General features: G+C 39.7%; 1 protein-coding gene and 1 long non-coding RNA gene across 3 annotated transcripts; one reads left to right on the top strand and one right to left on the bottom strand.

The window, feature by feature from the left end:
- Positions 1 to 9,678: 9,678 nt before the first annotated feature.
- Positions 9,679 to 10,431, bottom strand: LOC131003825 (uncharacterized). The gene has a single exon (XM_057930378.1). The coding sequence runs from the start codon at positions 10,429 to 10,431 to the stop codon at positions 9,679 to 9,681; it is 753 nt and encodes a 250-aa protein (XP_057786361.1).
- A 2,916-nt stretch (positions 10,432 to 13,347) lies between these two features.
- Positions 13,348 to 15,309, top strand: LOC131003820 (uncharacterized). Of its 2 annotated transcripts, XR_009094805.1 has the most exons (3): positions 13,414 to 13,586; positions 14,595 to 14,671; positions 14,981 to 15,309. It is a non-coding gene; the product is annotated as an uncharacterized LOC131003820 (long non-coding RNA). The 2 variants fall into 2 exon arrangements; XR_009094806.1 differs by having other exon boundaries at positions 13,348 to 13,586; positions 14,595 to 15,309.
- Positions 15,310 to 20,809: the final 5,500 nt, after the last annotated feature.

Here is a 20,809-nt window from a genome sequence, read left to right as displayed (position 1 = left end):
GCCGAAATAACTCTAGGACAAGTTATTGGTTTAGGCTGCAGTATAGATGGAAGTAGTTTGTCTTGGCTACTTGTCTATACTGGTACGTCATTACGTATTGATAGGACCAACAGTTGAGATGTATTCTTCTATCTGACTTAAGTGAAGAATCAAGATCTCGGTGACTCATAAATCTTAATACTAATAAGTATTCAGATATATATGTTAATTCGTATATCACTTTGACTTACTATGAGCGAGAGTTAAATACTAACTCAAGTACTCTATATCTTGGGTGATAGCGGTTAATATATGATATTTGATTATCTGTATTAGTACCCGTATCCGGTATAGGATAATGACATCCCCTTAAGGAGCTCAATAAGGTTTATTACGCTAAACCCTGCAGGTTGATTAAGTTCAGGCGTAATAATAATGATTGAGTGGTACTGCTTAAGGAATTATTAAGAGATTAATTAATTTAAGCTGTCAGAGCTCTAATTAATTAATGGATGTCGGATATTTTAAATACGGAGATTTAATAAGTCTAAATACAAGCCCCGACTCATCACCGGCAATAAAGGGGTAAGTCAGTATCGGTTCTCTAGTGGAATGAACTGATATTTATAAATTAATTATGGTCTGGGCTGACCATGGATAAATTAATTTATTTGAGGCCCATCTTTATTCCTTGTATCTGGTCCCTGGGCTGGCCCAATGTCTCCTAGCCCAAGAAGACAGATTTTCGGCCCTAGCACTGTAATTGGCGCCTCCTCCCTCTTTTCTGTATTATTAAATACAGCTGTCAGCTCTCAGGAAAATACACTGATCAACATTAGGGTTTTGAGAGCAGAGAGGGGGCGCAGAAAAACGTGATTGGCTTTTCTGTCTTGGGAGTTCTCATAGCTCGTTGTCCATCTAACGTTGGGAATTGAGCGGGATACAGTCGAGAAGATCAGAGCTGGAGTCTGAATCATTCGACGCGATCATCAACCATCTGTGCATCCGATTCTCAAGTAAGTTTTTCCTAACACCTGTGTGCAGCTGTTAAATTCATAGGAGCATGTTAGGAATTAATCGTTGTATGATGAATTAATAATAATCCAAGAAACGATCATCGGGCAATCGAGTATTAATTCAATTTAATATTCCTTCACTAAAGATATAGTTTAGTTTTTGAGAGTTCCTTATCATGTTTCAAAATTTTGAATAGATGGATCACATGTCATTTTAATAGTAGTATTTCTATCATAAGAAACGACAAAGTTGTCTATTCTGGTATTTTTTGAACATCTCTCTTCATACTATAACTTGTCTACAAATACCTTTATATTGCATTTACATCATCGAACAAAAGAAAGAGAAAAATTAAGGCTAATCTCTCATGATGATCTTACACATATATTGATACCCTAGATTAGATCACATCTATCTTAACAGGATCCAAAGGCTCGTGTCTAAATAAGTACATTGGATTCAATCCAGGTTGTACCATTTGGAACCTGCGAATCCTGTATAGAGGAAAATATGGAGACCGGATCATTCATGGCAAAGGGGATAAAGGGCCAATAATGTGTTAGGAATGATCTTTTCTGATTCATTGTCAGTGTTTGGGATTCTAACCCAGTTTACTACACCATGTAATCCCTATATAAGATGGTGTGGTGGAGAGAAGAAATAGGTCACTCTTGAAAAAATATGTCCGATGATAAGTTATGCATCTTTGCGATTAGTCCTAAAGAATCAGAAGGTGGTTATTAGCAATGACACACGATTCTTAGAAGTGGACTATGGGAATAATTACTAATCCAAGTCAGATAGTGTGCTTCAAGAAATTGAAGACATTAGACAGGCGATTCCATCACCCAAGCCAAGTGTGCAAGAGTTTTGTACCACAAGACACTGCACGCACTGTTGACACACATGTGCCACCATAAATCCATTGTAGTGGGAGGGTTGTGGGACAACCCGATCGATTTATGTTCTTGGGAAGATCTTTGGATTCAGTCCCTGGTAGTGAATATAAGAGAATCGACCCAGATATCTACATGGAATTAGTGGAAGACGAGAATGTAGATTCCTGGCACGCCTCAATGGAGCAATTCATTAAGAATATGGGTGTATACTAGAAAATCTTGCTACCAGGAGGCAGTAAAGCTTTAGGTTGTAAGTGAGTATACAAGATAATGACAGGCCCGAATGAGCAAGGTCGTAGCTTTCGAAGCTAGACTGGTGGCGAAAGGTTGTGCCCAATGTAAGGGTATAGGTTATGATGATATTTTCGCCAGTGCCATGCTCAGAACATTCGGATCATTTTACCCATAGCAGCTCACTTAAACTATCGAGGTCTGGCAAATGGATGTCATATATATTACCTTTGAAAAGGTAAGGACATCTATGTGCAACAACCTGAAGGTTACGTGAGGGAGAGAGAGAAGCATCTCGTGTCAATCGCTCTCGTGTCATCGGTGATGTGGTTTATCTTGCATTTTATGTAGCTAATATCCTTCTAATTGGCGACAATATGGAGCTATTGTCAAGACATAAAGTAATGGTTATCCGAATAGTCTCAGATGAAAGACTAAGGAGGTACAGTATACGTCTCTGTGATCAAGGTTATAAGGGATCACTAGAAAAAGATGTTGGGCTTATCTCAAGTGTCTTACATTGATACTGAGAATACTCGTTGTAGTATGAATACCGCCAAGAAAGGATTGCTACCTTTTAGATATGGCGTTCCTTTATCTAAAGACTATGTCTTAAGATGCCTGTTAAGGTTGAGGAAATGAAGGCATTTTTCTATGTTTCCGCAGTAGATAGCTTCATGTATGGATTACTATGTACGAGATCTTATATTTGCTATGCAATTAGCATGGTTGTAAGATATCAGTATAGTCTTAGTCAAGGACACTGAACTGTGGTAAATTATATTCTCAAGTTCATGACTAGAGAATAAGGATAGTTTACCAGTTAGACAGTTTAGTTCCTTTTTGGATTATACGATTTCGGATTTCCAGGCTGACCGAAACAAAGAATAATTACCTCGAGCTATGTATTTTCCTTGGGAGGTAAAACCTTTTGGTTTGACCACTACCTCCGGGATCTAAGGGTGATTCCTAGTTTGCGTGAGAGCATCACCTTCGTGATACCTCAAGTGCAGTTGCAAACTCTAAGGAATCCAAGAACCACAAGGGGTCAAACACATGGAGAGTCAGTACCAAGTTATACGTTTGTTCGTAAATCGAGGTTTTGTGCTCATAGAATAAATTTTCACATATTGGAGAAACCTACTAATCTTTTCACAAAAGGCTTATCGCAAATGGTCATTAAAAGATGGGAATGTGATTGATGCCACCCACTTAGGAAACTTTAAGTATAAGTGGGAGAAGTGTTAGGTGATTGGTAAATAGACGCATTGTATACTAAAAGTTTGCTTTAGTATAAGTGGGAGATTGTTGGATTTGTATACTGAAAGCAAGAACGTTTTATGCTTGTATACAATGCTTCCTAAGTTCACTATCTAATCTCCTATCCGATTGTGTTCATGATTGCATATGTATGTTCTTTATCTCTATATAAGTAGATTATATGGTGTGTTGTAGATCACAGAAGACCATATAATTGGAATAACCTTAAGAGATATAATATAATCACAGCCGAAATAACTCTAGGACAAGTTATTGGTTTAGGCTGCGGTATGGATGGAAGTAGTTTGTCTTGACTACTTATCTATACTGGTACGTCATTACGTATTGATAGGACCACAGTGAGATATATTCTTCTATCTGACTTAAGTGAATTAAAGATCTCGGTGACTTATAAGATCTTAATACTAATAAGATCTCAGATATATATGTTGATTCGTTTATCACTTTGACTTACTATGAGCAAGAGTTATATAATAACTTGAGTACTCTGTATCTTGGGTGATAGCGGTTAATATATGATATCTGATTATCTGTATTAGTACTCGTATCCGGTATAGGATAATGACATCCCCTTAAGGAGCTCAATAATGTTTATTGCGCTAAACCCTGCAGGTTGATTAAGTTCAGGCGCAATAATAAAGTTTGAGTGGTACTGCTTAAGGATTACAAAGAGATTAATTAATTTAAGCTGTCAGAGCTCTAATTAATTAATGGATGTCGGATATTTTAAATACGAGGATTTAATAAGTCTAAATACAAGCCCGGACTCATCACCGGCAATAAAGGGGTAAGTCAATATCGGTTCTCTAGTGGAATGAACTGATATTTATAAATTAATTATGGTCTGGGCTGACCATAGATAAATTAATTTATTTGAGGCCCATCTTTATTACTTGTATCTGGTCCCTGGACTGGCCCAAAGTCTCCTAGCCCTAGAAGAAGAGAAAAGCGCCTCCTACACTAATTATGTACCTACACGTATTTATTTTATTATAAATACAGTTGTCAGCTCTCAGGAAAACATACAGATAAAAATTAGGGTTTTGAGAGCTGTGTGGGGCGCAGGAAATCGTGTGGAGCATTCTCTCATGGGAATTTCATAGAACGTTGTCCATCCAACGGTGAAAGCTGAGCGGGATACAGTTCAGAAGATCTGAGCTGGAGTCAGATTTTCGCAGGAAATCAAGTTCTGGCAGTTTCGGAAGAACAGCCATAACTTTCTCTACAGAAGTCCGATTGAGGTGAAACAGGCGGCCACGGAAAGCTCTTTCGAAGACGAAGAAGTCGTATTTCTGCACAAAATACGATTGGAGGTCGTTTGTAGGGTCAAACAGAGCGTTGAAGTTGGCTGACCTGTTCAGCGACAGATTGACGAATTCTTAGGAATTCTTCAGGTATTTTCTAACTCCAACGTGCAGTTGTTAAATTCATAGGAGCATGTTAGGGATTAATCGTTGTATGATAAATTAATAATATTCCAAGAAACGATCTTCGGGGTAAATCGAGTATTAATTCAGTTTAATATTTCTTCACATGTGGTGACACTACCTGCGGGTAGGTCATACAGCCATCTTCTCGCGTTGTCCACCAAGGTAAAAGGAAAGAGTATCAGCTTGACATACTCTTGCTGCTCATCACTGGATTGATGCATGATTGTCATTTCAAAATCTTGGAGATGAGTGTGAGAGTCATCTCCTTGGTATCCATTGAACTTCGGTAAGATCTGAAGCAATGAGGGCTTCAGGTCATACCGACGAGGTGCGAACGGGTTTGCAGGTAAGGTGATTCCGTTCGGTCTCAAGTTGAGACTAGTTGGGTATGCCAACTGTCTGAGGGTCTGCGCCTGCTCGGCTACTGCCTGCTCTGCTTCTGCTTCTACCATAGCTTCGCGTCTCGCTATTCGTGCTCTTGCGCGCAGTCGTCTTTCGGTACGATCAATATCAGGGTCAAACACCAATGCTCTTGCAGCTCTACGAGTTCCACGCATGCACCAATAGCGAAAAATGGAATGAGGAGAGAACAAAATTGCTGCGCGTCACTCCCCGGCAACGGCGCCAATTTTGACACGCACCCGTCGTGCGGTGCGGGCAAAACACTTATGTATGCCTAGTACAGACGATACACGCTCCTACGTCTCACAACAAGAACTCAGTCTTAATGGCAAGTGTAGGGTCGAATCCCGCAGGGAGTGAGGAACCACTTTGTTCTCCAACGACAAACTGAGGTGTCACAAGTCTCAATCTGTATACTCGGCACAAGAAATTAACTAGATCAATAATAACAAAGGGGTGAGGTTATTCGGTTAGGTCATAACTGTTGTCAACATTCGTTTCGGTCATAAGCAAACTGATGATCCGTCCATGATCCGTATAGACTTAAGGCGTGGCCCAAAGACATTGGGGCGTTTCAAAAGGCTATACTTCACATTTAGGATGGTTGATCCCATTGTGGTCATTTGGTCCGAAGGTCACACAATCCCCGGTCACAAGGCAGTGCTTCACTCCTCCATAGATAGTAGTCATACCCGTTACTCACCAAGTATGACCCTCACCAACCTTCTCTCCCGAGGTCCCCAACTCCGCACTTTGAATGACACATGCCTCCTGGACACAACCATTTATGGCTTGTTAGCCGACCAGTCATAGACATGCTACGACGCAGAGATTGCCTTCCTCATTTGATAACCATAGCTTTATGCCTCGTCACAGTTGATGGATAGTCTCTAGAGAAGCCCAAGACTGGAGAAGGACAGTGTATCCCATCAATCCTTTCCCCACCTTCCGAATCTACAACGCCTTTTGTTGACGTTGCTCAGCTACTCGGTCTTGGGTATATCGGTTGTCACGCCCTGGTATACCCTGGCCTTTGCTTGACACGGACAGCGTTTTACCGAACGGAGATCACCCGTTAGGCCCCTACTGCCCATGGTTTCGAATGTTTACATGTTGACAACAATTATTTCCACCCCTAAAACCTCACCTAAGGGATTACTCACACATAGCAGAATTCATAATTGCAAAATGAATAAAACACATAATGTAACAAAAAGGAAATACTTGATCAATAGAAATGATACCTACGGCCTCGAGCCTTGAATCTTGTTCGAATTGAAAGCAAACAGAGATAGGAAAATAATACTGGAATGTAAATTGTTTGGATGCCACACATGGCAGGATTAAAGTAGTAAACTAAAATAAAACAGAGTTCAAAAGTGCCAAGAGCTTCTTCACGCCGCACATCATCAACCTTTTATACTGTCGAATGGTGAAGGTCTAACCCTAGCTGCGCCAGCTTCATATCTTCAATGAGATCTTTTTTCCTTCTTTAGCTCAATCCTTGGTTGATCCGATTGAAGATAGCTTCCAGCTGCATGCTGTAGTAAACCTTTCCCTTTCTCCAGATTCTTCTAGCTTCTTCTTCTTTCTTCTGCTTGTTTCTTTCAAATCTTCGGGATTTACTTTCCTTTCTCGGCTTTGGCTGTCTGCTTCTCATGGTAGTGGTCAGACTTATTGCTTCCTTCGGTTTGATTCATACCAGGTGGGTTGCTTCAGGTTCCCATGCCCCAAGTTAGACTGGAGAGGTACTGCGGCCGAAGCTCCATGCCGGTAAACATGACATTGCAATCTGGGCTTGGTAATGCCTATTCCAACCACATTCTTTCCGTTTCCGCTCCACTAGACCTTCCTTCCTCAACAACTTCATTTTCCCCTGGACAGACCTAAACTGACATAAATAAAGATAAAAATAGGGCCAAATGGCCCAAAAGTCGAAGACGCATCAGTTCTCCGTGAGATTCAGCAATGGAATGGTTTGAACTTGCGTGCAGAAATCACGGATGAATTGTAGGGCATCTTCACTCGGCATCCCATGGAACAGAGGTAGAAGACTTGAAATATTCGGCTTTAGATTGTAATTTTTGACGGCGGTGGGAAGCACAATAGCCGATGTGTTGGTGTCTCCGATGACGGGCCGGGTGAAATCTCCCAAGTACTCCATGTTATGCGCTATCTCTTCTTTGTTTGTGTTCTGCTCTGCTCGGTCAGAGCTGGCTTTCTCCTTTGTGTTCTGCTCTGCTCGGTCAGAGGCAGAGCTGGAGTCAGAGTGCGCCTCAGAATCAGAGTCAGAGTATAACTCGTCTGCTCTGGTATGTGTGCGAGTGTTATCCAGCGGGGACGTTAGTTTTCTTTTCAGACTACGGCGTCCCTGCATACACAACACTTAACACACGGATTAAACGCACCGGGTGGGAGGAAAAGAAAAGTAAAAACAAAAACATAAAGTAAAGAAAACAAGAAAAACGGAAAGAAAAGTGACACAATTAAACGCCTAAAACCTTCCCCGACAACGGCGCCAAAATTTGACTCAACCTAAACACCTCTGGATTGACTTGCAATAGAACAAGGACATCCTAGCAGTGATAAGCTAACCCAAAGTCGTCTCTCAAGGAAGATCTTTAAGGGTAATTAATTATGTCACAACAAAAACTATAAACTATGGATTTAAAGCTGTAAAATTATCTAAAGCTGGGAAAAGTAAACTTAACTAGAAACATAAATTAAAGAATTATCTAGGCATGAAAAGAATTATTAACTAATGTGTGTAAATTAAACTTAACTAAAACTTAATGTAACACCCCCATCCCTTGCTTTGAAGCATCCGTATAGATAACAAAGCCTTCAGCACCATCGGGTACTGTCAAAACTGGGGCTGATATTAGGCGTTGTTTAAGCTCTTGGAAACTCTTCTCGCATTGGTCACTCCATTGGAACTTTTCATTCTTCCGCGTTAGCTTTGTTAACGGACCGGCAATTCTCGAAAATCCCTCTATGAATCGCCGATAGTACCCAGCCATTCCAAGGAAGCTCCTGATCTCTTTCACGTTGGTTGGCGTCTTCCAATTACTTACTGCTTCAACTTTGGACGGATCTACTTCTATCCCTTTCGGTGTAATCACGTGTCCGAGAAAAGCTACTCGTTCCAACCAAAATTCACATTTTTGAAATTTCGCATACAACTTTTCTTTCCTCAAAGTCTCCAAGACGATCTTCAGATGCTCCGCGTGTTGCTCCTTGTCTCTCGAGTATACAAGGATGTCGTCAATAAAAACGATCACAAATTGATCAAGGTAGGAATGGAAGACGCGGTTCATTAAATCCATGAAGACGCCAGGTGCATTGGAGAGTCCGAAAGGCATGACTGTAAACTCAAAGTGGCCGTATCTCGTCCTAAACGCGGTCTTGGAAACGTCGCTCTCTTTGATTTTGAGTTGGTGATATCCCGATCTCAAGTCGATCTTCGAGAACACGCCCGCTCCTTTCAATTGGTCGAATAAATCTTCGATTCGGGGCAACGGATATTTATTCTTAATCGTTAGCCTATTGAGTTCGCGATAATCTACGCACATTCTTAAAGTCCTGTCCTTCTTCTTCACGAATAATACTGGAGTACCCCAAGGAGATACACTCGGTCGAATGAATCCCTTGTCAAGCAATTCTTGTAGCTGAACTTTAAGTTCTTGTAATTCTTTAGGTGCCATCCTATAGGGTGCCTTCGAGATTGGAGTTGCTCCTGGTACTAAGTCGATGGTGAACTCGATTTGTCGGTCTGGAGGAATCCCTGGTAACTCATCAGGAAATACATCGGCATACTCTCTTACTATAGGCACTTCAGAAACCTTACTTTCGTTGGGTAGTGTTGTGGTCATACTAACTAGGTACCCTTGACAATCTTTCTTTCTTAGCATCTTGATTGCCTTCATCGCGGTTATAATCCTTGGATGAGCTTTTGTTCGAGCACCATAAAAGATGAGCTTCGGTTCTCTAGGGCGTTGAATCTCCACCCTTCGCTCACGACATCTAATTGTTGCATTATTCTTGCCCATCCAATCCATGCCTAAGATTATATCGAAATCTCGCATTTCTAGGACGTGAAGATCGGCCTCAAGCTCTTTCCCGTTTATGTCTATCTTTATACCCTTCGCTATCTTATCGCTCCTAATAATTTTTCCCGAAGGAATGCTAACCTCTAGTGCGTCGCTATTATCGTAGGAGACTGTACTAATCTTCGAACAAAATTTCGTAGATATGAAGGAATGGGTAGCTCCCGAATCAAATAGCACCAAAGCAGGAATATTTGAGACTTGAAGTATACCTGACATGGTGTCTGCACCGTCCTCGGGATCGGGGTCTCCTTCTGTCATGGCAAAGACTCGGGGCTTCACTTTCTTCATAGGCTCTTGAATATTCTTTTGCGTCTCCTTCTTGTTCTTTGGTCAGTTATATGACATGTGTCCTGGATCGCCGCAGGAGTAGCAGACGTTCTTCCCACGCCAACACTCGCCTATGTGGAATTTATTACACTTTGGGCATTGAGACTTCTCATTGCTTGATTTGGATGATGCAGATCCTGTTGAAGAACCACGTGTTGGTTGCCATTTCTTGTTTGTTGGAGCATTTTTCCCTTTTCCAAAATCTTCCCATTTTCTCTTTCCGAATGAGTCACGGTGTTGTGGATCTTTGATCTCTAGTTGCAAGCCATTGGAGACTGCTTGAGCTCGGTCGATAACTTCTCTATAAGTTGGCAATCTCAAGGCGGATATTATTCCACAAATTTCAGGTCGTAAGCCTTGCTCGAACCGACGCGCTTTCTTCACATCCGTGTCGACTAGGTATGGTGCATATCGAGACAATTTGTTGAATTTTCTCTCATAGTCGACTAGCGTCATATTTCCTTGCTTGAGATTGAGGAACTCGGTCTCCTTTTGTGTTATGTAGGATTGAGGAAAATAGCGATCCATTATCAGCTCCTTGAAGTCTTTCCAAACCAAAGCTTGGCGTTGTTCAAGTGTCAACGTTCGAGCATGAGATTCCCACCAGTGGCTTGCTTCTTCGGCCAATTGATAGATCGCACACGAGACTTTTTGCTCTTCACTACAGCCCATAAGCTCAAATATTCGTTCGAGCTCACGAATCCATTCTTCCTTGTCTTCAGGCCCTTCGGTTCCCTTAAATCTTGGTGGACCCATCCTTCGAAACTGTTCAATAATTTCAAAATTCCTTACTCGAGGTTGTCCAGCATTCATGCCACCCTCCTATTGTTGCTGCATAAAGCCTTGGAGAGCTAGTAGAAATTGAGCAAAATCAACCCCATTGTTATTCACAGGTGGGGCTCGCTGCTCATCTTCCGGAGCGCGTCGCGGGGGCATTATCCTTTAACTAAATCAAGACGTTAAGAACCTAAAGTCAATGTCCTAACGGTTATATTTCGAGGACTAATTCTATTAGAGCATAAATCTATGTAATATAAATCAATCAAGATCATTGAGGAAACTTCTATTTCTTTATTTAAAAACTTACTCTATCAAACTTTATCATTGATGTGTCGGAAATTCAAAACATAGCCAGTAATCGTATCAACTAAATATTAAAATCATCCTTTGTCCCTTGTGGACACACATATTCTTTCACATTATTCAAATTGATACGATCAAGCTTTCAATTTTTTTTTCGACACGATCATTTCATACTCACACCATAATTTTAAGCAAAATAAAATTATTTAATAAATACATATTACCTTGGAGTCGGCATAGAGCAGCAGCCACGAACCACATTCTCTCCCGATTCGAAACATGTCACAACAACTCATATATTACTAATAATTATATTTCAGATGCAAGTCTACAGGAACACGTAGACCTGCTCTGATACCACAAGGGCTCGGATGTGTATTGATGCAACATGGTAAGGTCGTGGCATACGCATCAAGGCAGTTGAAGCCTCACGAAGAGAAGTACCCGACTCACGACCTCGAGCTCGCAGCAGTTGTGCATGCATTGAAAATATGGCGTCATTATCTCTATGGCAGCAAGTGCGAAATTTACACCGACCACAAGAGCCTCAAATATTTCTTCACTCAAAAGAAGTTAAACCTTCGCCAAAGAAGGTGGTTAGAGTTAGTTAAAGATTACGACTGCACAATCCACTATCACCCTGGAAAGGCGAACGTGGTTGCTGATGCGTTAAGTCGAAAAAGTTATCTTGCCACATTACCTACTAGCGAGAAGAAGCTTATTAGAGAATTCGAGATGCTTAATTTGGAAGTGGTGCAACCGCCGAACACCACATCAGGAGTTATAGCTGCACTTGTCGTCCGTCCAATGCTAAGAGATCGAATTCGAGAGGCGCAAAAAGATGATCAATTTTTGTGCAAAATAAAGACGAGAGCACTCGAAGGTACCATCCAAGGATTCGCAGTCACAGAGGACGGAACACTCGTTTACGAAGGAAGATTGTGCGTGCCAAATAATGAAGAGCTCAGACGGGAGATACTTGAGGAAGCACACAATACTCCATACTCCATACTCCGTGCATCCAGGTGGAACCAAGATGTACAAGGATTTGAAAACGATCTTTTGGTGGCGAAACATGAAGAGATCCATTGGGAGCTTTGTAGAAAGATGTATCACTTGCCAACAGGTAAAAGCTGAACACCAACGCCCCTCTGGATTACTGAACCCGCTCGAGATTCCCGAGTGGAAATGGGAGAAAATTGCTATGGATTTTGTGGTTGGATTACCTCGCATAGTGAAAGGCCATCATGCAATTTGGGTTATTATTGATACGTTGACGAAATCAGCCCACTTTCTTCCTGTAAAGATGACCTATAGCATGGATCAATTGGCGCAACTCTACATTGATGAGATAGTAAGGCTACATGGAGTACCAGTGTCAATAGTGTCAGATCGAGATACAAGATTCACTTCTAAGTTTTGGAGGAGCCTTCAATCAGCCTTAGGCACCAAGTTAAATTTCAGCACGGCCTATCATCCTCAGTCGGACGGACAATCAGAACGAACTATCCAAATCTTAGAAGATATGCTTCGTGCTTGTGCGCTTGACTTGGGAGGAAGTGGCAGAAACACTTACCATTGGTTGAGTTCGCGTACAATAATAGCCACCAAGCTACAATCGGGATGCCACCATTTGAAGCTCTTTATGGAAGAAGATGTCGATCACAGATTCACTGGGATGAAGTCGGAGAAAGACGAATTTTGGGACCCGAGATCATTGAAAGAACAGTTGGAGTAATTGCAAAAATTAGAGAAAGAATAAAGATAGCCCAAGATCGTCAAAAGTCTTACGCCGATGCAAAACGAAAAGACGTGCATTTCGAGGTTGGAGACAAAGTATTCTTGAAGATAGCACCGATGAAAGGAGTCATTAGATTCGGCAAAAAGGGAAAGTTACAACCTCGATACGTAGGACCGTTTGAAATACTTGAAAAGATAGGGGGCGTAGCTTATCGCTTAGCTTTACCCCCAGACCTAGCAGGCGTACATAACGTATTCCACGTGTCGATGCTTAGGAAATACGTTTCTGACCCAAGCCACATCATTTCTCGTGGGAGTCTCCAAATATCTCCTGACTTAACCTATGAGGAAACGCTTGTTGCCATCTTAGATCGAAAGGTTCATACCTTAAGAAATAGATTAGTGCCATTAGTAAAAGTCCAATGGAGTAGGCACGGACCTGAAGAAGCAACGTGGGAGAAAGAAGACGACATTTTAGCGCGATATCCTCACATTAAAGACTTGCAAGGTTAATTTCGAGGACGAAATTATTTTTAAGGGTGGTAGGGTGTAATACCCCGAACCTTTTTAATTTATTTATAATTTAATTACAATATATTAGAGATGTTTATGCGTAAATTAATTATTTTATGACTTCATTAAAACTAACGGATTTGATTTTTAAATGTTTTACAGGTTGTCCGACTTAGAGCAAGGATCCGCCCTAGCAAAATTAAAATTTACTTATAAATAAATCTTAAAGAATAAGATTAATAAAATAAAATACAAGAAAACTCTAGAATATGTTAGATATTAATATGTAAATTGTTTATAGTAAGAGTATAAATAAATGGAATATTCTAGAATTGATTTAATAATTAATATCTAAGATTTTTTCTTAAACAATAATAAATAATTTAAATATCTAGATTATTTTAATTGTAATAGATGCATATAAATACAAAAGGGAATTAAACATTCTTACTAAAAAAGAAAAAGATTGCAGAAACTATCTCTCTCTTCTCTCGCTCGCTCACCTCCATCTTCTCTGCGTTCACCACTTTTCTTTCATCCCTCTCTTCGTCTTCAAATCCCAACAGCATACTAAGGTAATTTCTCCTAATTCTTGTTTCTTCGATTTTTGCTTGTTGAATTTGAAAGGGTTTTGCACTTCTCTTCCATTCTTGTTCTTCTTAATCGATGGCTAAAGGTCTTGAGTAGATATTGGTGGGATGAAGTCTGTTGTGTGTGAGTGAGGAGGAGGGATTACCGGAACAGTAGTTCCGGCGGCGTGGTGGCTGCCGGCATGTGTTTTGCTGTGTTTTATTTTTCCCCTGTTTTTGACAGCAGCAGGATCGTACCTTGCAGACCGTTTTTCATCTGTTTTCTTTCATCAAACCCCATCAATATAGGTACCATTAGAAAGCTATCGTCGTTGGCTTTCCAACAGTACCTTCGGATCGTCAATCCGACACCGGACGAGGGAGTTATGAGCCAATCAAGTCAGGGTGTCGGGTCTGTGCGCGAAGGTTTCCGCGCGAGTTTGAGTCGACCTTCCGGCGTCAAATCGATGCCGTGAGGGAGAATAAGTTTAGGAGTTTTGTAGCTCATGTCGTAGAAGTTCTAATCATAGGTTTTCTTCTTGAGATCTAAGGTCGAATTGGCCGGAATAGACGTCGAGATGTAGCTCCATACGTGTCGAATATGAGTTTTAATATGTTATGCTTATTTTAATTTTTTATTTGGGTATTTGAATTAGATTTTTGATGATTGTTTCACCTTGAACACATAAATAGATAATCAAGACATTTGCTTTTAATATTATTAGCCAAGAATTGAAATAAATTATAAGGTTTATGGTGATCTAAACTTAGTATATTATATAATTAAATGATATGATTATAATGAAGTTAGATTAGTATAATTTATACTAGTAATTGAAACTATGAATTTATAATTTGTAGATTCATAAAATGTTCAAATATGGTCTTCGGCTTCAAGTGTATTGTAGAATTATCAAGAATATATTCAAGAGAGATTAAAAATATTGTTTAAAGAAATGAGAGCTTATTCAAGAATAAGTGCTTGTAATGAAACTAAGTTTAAAGTGTTTCAAGTGCTAGGAGCGGCGCATCCAAGGCTCGAGGAGGACAACCGAAGCAAGCTTGAAGAGGTTTGAATTCAATCACTTAAGGTGGGGTTTACTTTTATCTGTAAGCGTAGTTGTTACATGGTTATAATCATTGTTGTGTTGTGCGTCATTCATATGAACTAATAGGACCCACAAGGGGTCGGATCCACAAGGGATCAAAGAGCTGAACGGCCCACAAGGGGTCAGGTCCACAAGGGACCGAGACTAGTCTCACAAGATGTCAGCTAAGTGAAAAATTATAAGAGTTCAACATGTTATGATTCATTACACAATTGGTTATAACTGCTTGCAGTGTTTACCCCACTGAGTGTGCTTGCACACTCATACCCTATTATTTATGATTCTTTTCAGGTTAAGGAGTTGACGGCAAGACGGCAGACATGGAGCTCCACATTCTCCCGTTCTATTATATGATGAAGTATTATATGTTGCTGTTTTTGGTAAATATATCTTGCTACTATCCAACTTAGCCTCTTCCAATTTTGGTGGGTCGAGACTTTATATATATTGGTTTATGATCATGCATTTTGATGACGGCTGTGACCGAATATATATATTTTGTTTACCGTATGTGTAGTTACGAGCTGTGCCTCGAACACGTTAATTATACTTTTAAACTTGATGGTTTTGTATGTACTCCATCTTTTTATATATATAAATATGATGCTTAGATAAAGTTATTATTGAATGTCGTTTATATAACTTACAGCTTCCGTTGCCTTTGATATATATATATATAGTGTTTTGGCAGGATTATTATTGTAGTTTTACAGCTTCCGTTACATATTTTTTATATTGGAAAAGAGAAATAAAATTTTGATAATTTTTCTATTACACATATAGTATATTTTAATAACTCATTGGTTAAGTATTATTAATTTTAATAGTAATATTTATTAGATTACTATATTATCAAAAAGGGAATTCTTTTCCTATTTTTCTTTATATCCTATACTTAAATTAATATTAGAGAAATCAAATAAATGAATATTTTGGGTAGCATCTCCTACTCGCAAGGGATGGGGGTGTTACACTTAATCTTAAAGTTATCTAGGCAAGAAACTATTAAACCCTAAGCAAAATTAAATGAACTTAAAGTAAAGAGTTAACTAGGCAAATTGAATTTAAATAACTTTAATTAAAATCTCTAATCTAATCTAATTAGGCAGAAACTAAATTGCATAATTGAAATTGCATAATTTAAATTGCAGAATTTAAATTGCATAAATTAAAGAAACGCAGGTAAAAGCAAATAAATAAACTTGATTAAAGAAATACCGTAATTCGTCTCGAGAAGTAATCTGTCACGTAATTACACCTCTAAACGGAAACTAATCTAATACATGAATTGAAAGAACTATACTAAACTAACTAAGAACAATAATCAAAACTAACACTAGAAAAGCAATAAACCTAAGCTTTAGCTAACTTGGCGGAAACTAAAGATTAGGGCAAAAGGAATTATCTAACTACACGCCTGGAGGCAAAAGGGGGTTTTTTTTTACAATGAATAATTAAGCCCTATTTATAGACTTCAAATCCCTCTTGATCACCATGAAAGTTGTCATGCAAAGTAGAACTCTAAAGGCAATAAAATCGTGTAAGATAAGACAACTCCAGCTGGCGTAAAACATAGCTCTGGCAGCATACACGAACTCTGGATAGTCGGCTCTGCAAAGGCAAGGCAGAGCTAAAAATCAGCTCTATAGTAGCGCGCTCTGAGAAGTGCAGAGCTGAAAAGTCAGCTTTGCATAGTTGACTCTGTCATTCAGAGCTGCATAAGTTAGCTCCGTAAAATTCCGCTCTGGCGATAAGTGCAGAGCTGAAAGGTCAGCTCTGTAGAGTTGACTCTGGTGAGTAGTTGATAACACTCATTTTTCCATTGTTTTTATTGTTCATATGATGATAATTTTATAGGAAATTGAGTGTTTGATAGTTGTTTTGTGCTTAATTTGCTTTATCTTGTGAAACATGATTCTTACTCGAACTTTGTAACACCCCGTACTTTTCCTTACGTTGGGAGAAAGTGTTTTAACACTATTGAGAATACTGAGATGACGAGATGCGAGATTATTTTCTTTTATGACCAGACAAGACAGATTTTCTTTTAAATAGAGTCATGAAGTGGACAAACCAATGATGGAGTTAGAGTGATGAGATTTGAGGAACGAGTCGAGATTTTATTTTACTTCCGACTACCGGGAATAGAATTACCAAATACCGAGTTATCAGAGATTGACTGTCCTATTAAGAAAATAGGAATAATGAGTTTGACATAGAGTCGAGGAAAAGAATGAGAGAACCCTTGATGATATTACCTTGAATTAGCATCGAAATACCATTGAGAACCTTGAGAGTTAAAGACTAGCTTAATAAAATCGAGAGGAAGTTATCGATGGATGGTAATATGAGTAAAACAGAGATGTTGATAGAATTGAGAATGATGTTAGAGTTGAGATGGAGACGTTGATTAAATTTTGAGATGAGATGAAAGACGAGAGATAGAGTCGAGGTAGTGATTGAGAGTCACTATAAAGAGGATTAAGCTAGAAGTGACGATTAGATTAATGACGAGTGATGATCCGTTTTCATGTGATAGCCTTGTGAGCTATTTGTCTGACGTTATATGATTTATCTGACATGTGTGCACTTATAATTGTGTAATTGTGGTAGTACATGATTTTTATTTACCACCACACATTCCTACACTCACACCCATTATTTTAATCTATTTCTCACATGTGGGATTAGGCGGATTAGACATGTTGCTAAGTGGGGAGACAAAGTACTATTTGAGCATTTAATGCTTCTTATCTAAAAGGGGTAAGATTCTTGATTAAAACCAAAAAGTTTCTCTCTCTTTCCGTCATTCTCATCATTTTCAGCCCCTTCACTTTCTTCTCTCCCCCTCACGCCATTCTTACTCTCCTCCATTGGAGACCAAGCTCAAGCTTCTAGAAGATTAGTGGAGTTTGATGCTTGAAGAATAGAGAGAAGATTTCCTTTTTCTCGAAACTACTTGAGTAAGTATTTTAATATTTTGGATCTAGACTTTATTATGTGATATATGTGCATAGAAGGACGACTGAAGCATGAGAAACTCCTCCTCCACCTTTTTCGTCATTTTCGAAAAATTACGGTTCATGCCCTTTAAAAAAATCTTTCTGGTTCTTTTCTAAAATTGGGGTGAGAAATGTGTTATATGTGATGATTTGAGGTGATTAAGATGTGTTTTGCAAAGCTTAGTCTTGAGATCTGAGATTTTACAAAATTCAGTTTGATATATGATTTTGGAAAATCCTTGAGGTTATGTTTTGAATGATGATTTGATGATGAGCATGAAAATATGAAAGGAATAACGTGATGTTTGATGAATGAAGTGTCTAGATGAGTTTTTGAGTTGGCTATGATGTTGAGTGATAGTAATTTTGATGTCTGGGAGTGTTTGATGAACTTTGGGAATAAAAAGTTGATGAGTTTTCGAGTTGCTCTTGACTGCATGGTTCTGCCTTGAGTTTTGTTCTACTCCGCCGAGTTGTGTTTACGCTGCTCTGAAATCGAGAATCCATTCCGCCGCCCTGCCAGCGAGTTCATTTCTCTGCCCTGACCCGAGAAGTCATTCCTCTGGTATGACAGAGAGTTCGTGATTCCTCTGATGATTGATTCCTCTGACGTTTGATTCCTCTGACGTTTGATTCCTCTGACGTTTGATTTCTCTGACATTTGATTTCTCTGACGTTTGATTCCTCTGATGATTGATTCCTCTGACGTTTGATTCCTCTGACGTTTGATTTCTCTGACGTTTGATTTCTCTGACGATTGATTCCTCTGACGTTTGATTCCTCTGACGTTTGATTTCTCTGACGTTTTATTCCTCTGATGATTGATTCCTCTGATGTTTGATTCCTCTGACGATCGATTCCTCTGACGATCGATTCCTCTGACGACTGATTCCTCTGACGAAGTCATTCCTCTGACTGTTGATTTCTCTGGCGAGCATTTCTCTGCTTTGGAGAGTATTTCTTCTCTGCTCTGCCAAGCTAGTCTGCCCTGCTCTGATGAGTTTTTCCGCTCTGACCACCGAGCATTTCTCTGCTCTGGTCTCCGAGTCAATCTTATGTTTGTTTGTTTGCGATATGTTTATGTGTGAGTTGTATGCTTATGTGTTTATACTTGCCTATGTGTTTGTCTGCTATGAGTATAGTCAGAGTTGAGAGTTAAATCGAGAATAGGACGTGTGAATCCTTAGAGGTTGAGTATACCTAGGGATTTAGTTTTATTGGGTAAATAGACGTTGAGTGAGAAGTCATTATTGAGACGAGATTAGATTTTAGTAATGAGTTCTAACTAAGGTTTGTTTTATCACATGAACCTTCGTGATGATGTTGATGATTTATGAAGACCCGAGCGAGACGAAGAAGTAAGTCACCTATTCATATCCGAGCTTAAGCGAAGGACTACAGGTGGGCAATATTTTTGAGTATACGTTTATCGTACGAATTTTCTAAAATGATTGATGATGATATTTATAAGTTTATCAAATATTGAGTTAAAGGATGTTTATGAACTGTTTGACTTGCCAATTTTTGATGTTGAACTTGTATGTTACCCTCTACTGATGAGACGAATTCGGTCCTGCCACAAGCGGGATTTTGTGCACAGAGGTGACTGTGAGCCGTCTTCGGGTCGGCCGATCACGGTACTTGAGAGGGAGGCCTACTTCTCAGTACCGATCATAATGATGAATTGTAGACGTGGTACATACATGATGAGTATTTTGATAGCGCTATCGTTCTTTATGATGTTATGATTATTAAAACTGCATGCACAGATTCATTTATGCTGACGTATTTCTGTGTATTGCTGATGTTATGGCAAGCTTCAAACATATAGCTCTAAGAGCGCCTTTGATGTTTTTCCGGCGTTTGCCCACTGAGTATTATTACTCACGCCCTGCATATATTTCTAAATGTGCAGGCTAAGCTTGGGAGCGAGATTGGACTGGTGCTGGTGGGAATTGTTTCATCGATGAAGTTTCTTTGCAGCTTTCCTTTGATGTTAGAGTCATAAGGATGAGATACTTTGCTTTCCTTCTGACATTGATAAAACCTTAGTGAAAAGATACTATGTTTTCTTTTGAATCAAGCAATATACTCACGGTTATGTGTCTCCATACATATAATCGGTTCGCCTTTTGCTGCGACACTCTGCATGTTATGCTTCCTGATGAAAAATGAGCTATACCCGTTTTGTTTTTGTTCGGGAAATTCCTGATAATTAAAAAGTTATAACGACGTTGACGATTTTACACTTGAGTTCATTTACGATGATTTTCTTAACACCTTTGATGCGAGCTTCCGCTTGATGTTTGGCCTATACATCTTATCTTCTATTCTTTTAAAAATAGTCGTATCGATACTCGTACTCCGCTATCACTATAGTTGGGAATCGGGCTGCGACAGAGTGGTATCAGAGAAGGTCGTCTGCTCTGAGTTAATTTCTTGATTGAGTTGAACCTTTGATTGCTTCTACTCTTTTCAAATTAAGTACTAGTCTAATTTGAGTTCTTAGACTAGTTTGAGAGAGAGTCTTTTTGAAACGAAACCCCAGCACCCCATCTCCTCCGGCTTAACGAGGTAAGAGGTTGATGTTGTTCTTATCGCTTTTCTGATGAGAACTTATCGCTTTTCTGATGAGAACTGAGTTTGATGCACTAATGAGTTATGTATTGTTTTGATGACAAAATTGTTTGAGATGATGAATTCTGATGTGAGGCAGTCGATGTGGAATATGAGGAGAGATGTTGAGGCTGGTATAGCCGATGCCCCACCGTACCAAACGAGGATGAGATGCCGAGTTATATTGAGACAGCGATGCAGCGATGGTCCAGGGAGTATATCCCGGACGAGGATGACACCTTGGGTGAATTTCTGGCACACTATCGCCGACGATGGAGGAGGGCTATTTCCCTATGGGATTGATGGTGCGGAGGCCATTACGCTTTTGATTCCATAGCTGCCACCCAAGTGGCAAGACTGGGCGGCTTCGCTGGTGCCGCAACATATTTTGAGGACTGAGTTCGGGCGTTTCGTGAGCGCCAATTTTCGTGGCTTCGTCGCGACCTTGAGCCACCGCTACTTTGCTTGTGGCGAGCCACCTTCATCGCCGTATGGAGAGCCT

Source organism: Salvia miltiorrhiza, unplaced genomic scaffold (genome assembly GCF_028751815.1).
Source record: "Salvia miltiorrhiza cultivar Shanhuang (shh) unplaced genomic scaffold, IMPLAD_Smil_shh original_scaffold_273_2, whole genome shotgun sequence".
NCBI classification, from domain to species: domain Eukaryota; kingdom Viridiplantae; phylum Streptophyta; class Magnoliopsida; order Lamiales; family Lamiaceae; genus Salvia; species Salvia miltiorrhiza.
The sequence above is the reverse complement of the archived record's forward strand: the minus strand, read 5'-3'. Positions and strand labels throughout refer to the sequence as shown.